The following is a 6,611-nucleotide window of genomic DNA, read 5'->3' as shown; positions in this document are numbered from 1 at the left end:
TAGAAGCCAATACTTTCATCTTTATTAATCTTGTTCTCATTGTTTAAATAAAGTTTTCCTTTGTAAAATCTCAAAACGAAAACACTGAACAGGAGTGTTAAAGCCTGTCTTAATTTAAAACAAATACACAACAACGAAACATTAAAAACGTACGGTAACACTCTAATTGTAAACAACCCGCCCCACCCCTCCCTCCCCCTCCACAGTTTGATAAGATTTGGCATGTCCATTTTCTCAACGCTTATGCCTTCAGCTCTTTGTGTCATTTAAAATGTTCTTTTTTATTATTGCAGGTCAGACAATATAAAATACAAGTCTACTAAAAAAAGAAAAACTCAAATTAGAGGAAAAAAAAAAAGCATTAGTGCCAATATTTCTGAACACACAGTCAGCAGTAAATCGAATGCACTCAACATGTTTGTATAGACCTTCTGTATAGTAAGCAGCCTTGCCCACATTATGACAGGCATTAACATGCGCACAACATTTTCCACACCCACACACACACACACACACACACAAACGTGATGGTGTATAATCCACTTACTTGGTCTCAGTCTCACTCATACTCAGTGTGCATGACACTGCGCGCAGTATCGACACACATGGAGAAATGCATCATAGCCTGAAACTGTCAGCAATTTAACATGGATCACTGCAACAGTAACAAACATGTTCCACGACAGAGAAAAGAGTGTGAGATACAACAGTAGGAGGTCAGCATTTTCAAAACAGATCCATGACATTTCATTAACATTTTCCAAAAAAAAAAAAAAAAATCATTCAAAATTAAAACCATACACACAAACAACAAACTTAACACAGTAAGATACAGTTCTGCTGTCAATCAGAGCTGTTTGCATGTGTCTGGATTTAATCTCTGTCTTTAAGGGGATGCAAACACAAACTGCACTTTTAACCTCTGCAGTAAATTCTCGTGTTAGGAAGGTAATGCTGCTGACGGTGCCTACCTGTCTGAAGGCTTCTCTGTATTTGGTGTGTGCATGTTCATGTAAATCGGTTTTTCAAAAATAAAAGTCCCCTACTTACTAAGCACATTGCAATCCAGTCAAGTCTTTGAGACTTACTGACTGATCATTCTTTTTCAGGTTTCAAGTCTAAGCAGTTGAAATCTTCATCTGTGGAAAAAGGCTGAATACACATCTAACAGTCCCTGCATTTGTTTTTCTTTATAATAGCTTAAGTCTGGCCATGAGAATGTGTGTAAGCATGTCTCACATTTCTGCTTTATGTCTGTGCACAATAATATGCATACTAGTATGCACGTGTATGTTTTCAGTACATTAATATGCATACCATGTAAATGTATATATGTGTGCCATAGTAAGTACATATGTATCCCAGTGTATGCCATATCAGTGTGTCCAAAGCCACTCGTACAAACGGAGAGCTCGTCAGATGGAATCGGCTCCTCCCCCCAGCAGGTCGCCGGGCAACAGCCCAGCTGAGCTGTCTATTTGGTGTCTTTCCTCCATTTGTGGCGCCCCCCAAAGGCTGCTGCTCGAGTATCCTGCGCTCATGCCCCCCCATAGCCCAGGCCTACCAGACTCTACTCCCCCAACACCTCCTCCCTCCCCTGCACCGTTGGTGCTCCACTGGGAAAATATAGCAAGCCCGGGTCCTTGGGCTGAGGAGGTCTCTGAAGAGGTGCCTGTACCATCAAGACTCTGCCATCCAGAGCCAGAAGACCTCACTCCAGCAAGAACCCCTGCTCCGCTCTCTCCTCCTGCACTACCATTTCCACTCCCGCCTGAAGACACGCCCACTGCTGCTCGCTCACTCCCCGGGGAGGTCCTGTCGCTGCTGCCCACAGCCGTGCCTGCTCCAGATGAGCTAGGCGCCCCGCTGCCTGCTGCTGCTGCCCCTGAGCTGCCCCCCTCGGACCCTCCAGATTGGGAATGTGCAAAATAGCGTGCAACCTCTTCTTCACTCACAAATTCAGCCAGGATTGTGGTGTTACCCAGAACGCACCTGTCAGAAATATAAAACATTAGATCAGCATGAGAAGGTTTACCGGTTAGCATTTGTGTGTCAGAGAGACGACCAGTGAGCCTACATGTGCAGAGCGCTCTGAGCCTTGGCTGCTTCCTGCCGGCTGCTGTAACGAATCAGCGCGCTGCCCTGGGTGAGGCCCAGGTGGAAGGTCAGCAGGGGGCCGTGCTGCATACAGATCGTCCTTAGCGTGGAGCCATCAATCTACACGGAAAAACAAACCAGATTATGACACAGTTAATAATGGAAAACAGGAGGCTCCAGCTTAATCGATCTGTATTGATTTGACTGTAACAGTAAAATAAACATCACAGAAGCTCGTGGGTATGGCCAAGAAGACAAGTTCGTATTTTCAACTTCACGTTTTTATGACAGGTGGCTTGCTGAGATAATTTGTGGAAAAAAGCCCAAATCGAAACATTATAGTCCCATTCCTGCTGGGCCGTGCATCGTTATGGGTGACAAAGCGGACGAAACGCAGGTGAATGAGCAGGAACCCTTTCAATCCACCACTAGTGCGATAAAACCGAAGCTATACAGCCAGAAACTATTAAGGACTAGGGTTGTCACGGTAACCGGTGTAGCGATAAACCCCAGTAAAAAAGTTGACAACAATAACGGTCTTGTTTTAAAAAAAACCTATATTATCTCGGTGGATTACCGTGGCTGCGGTGTAGGCACGGTGACCCTTACCAGCCACCGTATCATCTGCTGAAGTTGCCGGCGGCACATGCGCACTTTGTTGTTTACAACCAAAACGTTCTTGAAGCTGAAATAATGGCCAAAGGAGGAGACGGCAAAGCTCAGGACATTTTTTATCCCTCAAAGAAGACAAAGTGGGAAGTACGGGCATTTTTTGGATATTTGAAGAATGCCGAGGGACAGCTGATAGAAGACGGCTATCCTGTTTGCAGCACGTGCAGAAAAGTGTCTGTGAAAGGCAGCAACGCTTCAAATCTCATGACACATCTGCGTGACCATCACCCACAACTCTACAGTCAACGCAAGGCAAGCTAACGTTAGCGTTTTAGCTCAAATGCGTGATCCGAGGATTTGGGTTGAGGGAGAATGCAACGAGTGGCTATATAAAGCAGCCGCAGCGCCGCTACCTGCATATAAACCGTGTCGCGGACACCCCCATGTTGAAATGACGCTATGCATTACGGGGCTCCCAGGGGCAGATAAGAGTTGGGCTCTCTCAGAGAATAATTATGAATTTAACAACGATTACTGCCTGATGACATTTTCCCACATCTGCAAAGCTCACTGGAAGGACACAAACCGAGGACAATATTTTCCTGATATAGGGTTTATTACTCAAGTAAGGGTAAAAAAGTATCTGATTAGAAGGCTACTTGAGTACTGAGTATCATCTGATCTAATATTTTTAAAATGATGACATCAAACAGACAAAAAATAAGAAGTTATGGGCAAACACTGGTATTTTAAAGACTAAAGGGGAAATATGTAAACAAATAAACAACATAATTACAAAATAACACATTTTAGGCAAAATTTAGACACAAACTGAGGACAATATTTTCCTGACATACAGGGTTTATTTAATTGTGTGAAAATGTAGCACGTTTAAAAAAAATACCGCGATAATACCGAAAACCGTGGTAATTTTGGTCACAATAACCGTGAGGTTACATTTTCACACCGTGACAACCCTATTAAGGACTGCATCACATGTCAAATGGCAACTTCCAGAACTTTCTAAAAGACTCTCTCCATTATCTAAATGTTAAAAAATAAGACAGAATACAAAACTGAACCCGAATGTTCTTGCACAACAAACTCTTTAACACATTGGTTGAATGTTTTGGCATTAGTTGCTCGTTTGAATCAGACGTCATTAAACAGGTTTCTCCTTTCTTTACCTGGGGGGTTAAGTTGCTCAGCAGCAACCAGCAGCTGCCTCTGGAGGAAACGCCGTCGCTCCAAGCTGAGCCTAAAAACAAACACACAAACGGGACGGATGCATTATCACAGCACGTGACCTTAAAGATTGCTTGTGAATGAGCACATTGTGGTCGGACCAGAGTCTTCATGACCTGAAAAATCTTCCTCTGAACAATCAAGTCAAAGGCGATTATGAAACAAACTCCCTGTAAAACCGTACCTGACCCAAATCTCGACTCTTGATTCACCCCACCTCCCACCCAGCTCCGGGCCGACCGTGGGCCTCCAGAACCCCAGGGGGAGGGCAAGGCCTGCTTTTGATTGGTCAGGCCAGGAGGTGGGCGTGGCAGCTGTGAGCTATTGCGATTGGTCTTCCATAACTTGTTTTGTCCGATGGGCTCTGGAGGCCAGCTGGGCTTGTACTCGGAGTACTTTCCTAAGAGGGATAAACAAACGCACCGCGGTTACCCCGTTTGACATTAAATGGTACGAACATAATCAGGAAACAGAAAGGAGGACAAACCAAACCTGTGTTGTGCGCATTGCTGAGGGAGCTGTCTGAGGCACTGTAGGGCCAGGCACCAGGTGAAGGCAGCGAGGTGTTGAGGGGGGGGTTTGGCCCTACAAAAACATCACATATCAATCAGCTTTGATGCAGATTTGACGTGTTGACTTAAGATTATTCAGGGGAAAAAGACGGGAGAACGTTTTGTGTTTGCAACATTAGTCATTCATTCATTTAAACGGGTCTGTCCTGGATTCTGATCTAATGAAATGTATTAGAGAAATGTCTGCTTACAACTTTATTTCACTTTCCTCCCCGTACCACTGGCCTACATTCACTCAACAACCCGTCTCTCGTTAAACAACCTCGTCAGCCGCGAGCTTCCTTCCCAGCGGGAGCGTTTCAAGCGCGAGACAGCAGCAAAATCGTTCCATATAGAAGGTCCCAAAAGGACCCGGAGAATTGCAGAACCGCGTGATTTCAGCAGCTCACGAGATAACCAGGAAGGAGAAAGATGGCAGCACGTATCCAAAAAGGTCCGTAGTTGATTTTCTGTTCCGTTTACCTCGGCTACGGAGGTTTCACGGGTACTAACGCCCTATTTTCACTAGTCAAGCAATTGAAATTCTGAACCTTTATTTTGAAAAATTTCCAGATGTTTTACATTGCTTTCATGTCTGACTTCCCGTCTTACCTGATCTGAACTGGAAGAGTAGCACATAGAAACAGACTGGACGTGGGAATTCGGCGGAGCAACGCTTCCTTAAGTCTGGTTTTCTTTTGAAGGGCGTTTCATAAATACATTTGACTGGTTTTCTGTAAAATGGGAAATTACCCCAACGAGTGGTTACATACCTATATTGTCTCGCAGTAGCGGGTGGTCTGGATCGTTGAGGTTCGGGGATCCTGGGGAGCCAAGAACACTGCCAGGAGTCATGTAGGGGTCCGATTCCGGGTCTCCTCCACTATGTATTCCTTTCCAGGGAACACCAGGCTGGAATTCTGTCAGATAACATTATTGTTAAATGAAAGCGTCCATGTGACTTCAAAATAAGAGAACTTACAGGTTTTAATTCCCTAATTACTCCCTCATGTTTAAGTTCTGAACTGCAGAATTAATCTTTATCAGCACACTCTACCCAGAAGACAACATGTCAACAACGTCTCCGATTATCTGACCACAAGAAGCAAAGTGAGTCTTTGCGAGTTTCCTAGAAAACAGAACACGCAGAGGTTTGCAGATCTTTAAATGTTCTGTGGGCCTGACACACGCTGCACGCAGCGATCCACCAATCACAGTCGTTCTGACTCAGTTTGCAGAAACAGGATACGATGGTTCCACATGAGACTTTCTTTTCCAATTTCATTGCTTTCAAATGATGTGTAATGTTTACATGTACAAAGAACAAGTGTACAATGTCCCATCTGAGAGAATTTAGGCATATAAAATATCGCTCATAAAAAGGGCTTGGCCAATCACTGACGGCCAAATGATTCGTCCAATCGTCCAACCCTTTTTCTCCGTGATGTATTTGATACTTTGGTCCATTACAGAAGAGACTTGCTGTTTTTGCTTGTTTGAACAGGAGCCCATAACAACATATTCCACCTATTATGCCCCACCTTGATTTTTAGTACCAATAATTGAAAGCCACACTTTGCTTTCATGTAATTAAAACCCAGAAAACAACTTTTATTGCAGCAGCACAGACCTTATCGATGTTGTGCAGCTCTTTTCTACAGTAAACACGAGCACCTGGCCAGAGTTCACCTGATCACAAACAGTGACTGAGATTTAGTTGCTAAACTAAATGTTTGGAGTCATTTAACTCATTCACTGGCAACCGTTTCCTGATCGGTAAAGCCCTTCGCTGCCAGCGTTTCTCACCGTTTTTTTACTGTTTTTTAAGAGTCACAGAACATTGCGCGCTAGGATGATGTCGACGCCAAAACAACCAAAACAAGGCGGAGACTCACCTCTTACATCAGGAAAAATCTGCGCGTTTCGAGCGTTATCCGTTCTTTCATAATCCGTTGTCGAATTGTGACCGGCAGAAGCTTTTCCGGTTCGCTCCTCACTTCTTTTTTTTTTACAGCAGCGGCCCAAAACGATCTCCTAACACATGGACGTTCTGCTTCCTGATCACGTGACGTGTGACGTACGCGGATGAAGATCGGCTTCAGAGCC

General features: G+C 44.4%; 1 protein-coding gene across 1 annotated transcript in view; it reads right to left on the bottom strand.

The window, feature by feature from the left end:
- Positions 1–6,611, bottom strand: part of LOC107376151 (trinucleotide repeat-containing gene 6B protein) — a 30,292-nt gene continuing 23,681 nt past the window's right edge. The window contains exons 16-21 of the mRNA XM_070542852.1: positions 5,279–5,425; positions 4,447–4,539; positions 4,139–4,354; positions 3,897–3,967; positions 2,078–2,217; positions 1–1,992 (exon numbers count right to left, since the gene is read on the bottom strand). Coding sequence (XP_070398953.1) covers positions 1,416–1,992; positions 2,078–2,217; positions 3,897–3,967; positions 4,139–4,354; positions 4,447–4,539; positions 5,279–5,425 — 1,244 coding nt within the window. The 3' untranslated portion in view covers positions 1–1,415. The remainder of the gene's footprint in view (positions 1,993–2,077; positions 2,218–3,896; positions 3,968–4,138; positions 4,355–4,446; positions 4,540–5,278; positions 5,426–6,611) is intronic.

This window comes from Nothobranchius furzeri, chromosome 12 (genome assembly GCF_043380555.1).
Source record: "Nothobranchius furzeri strain GRZ-AD chromosome 12, NfurGRZ-RIMD1, whole genome shotgun sequence".
Classification (NCBI taxonomy): domain Eukaryota; kingdom Metazoa; phylum Chordata; class Actinopteri; order Cyprinodontiformes; family Nothobranchiidae; genus Nothobranchius; species Nothobranchius furzeri.
The sequence above is the reverse complement of the archived record's forward strand: the minus strand, read 5'-3'. Positions and strand labels throughout refer to the sequence as shown.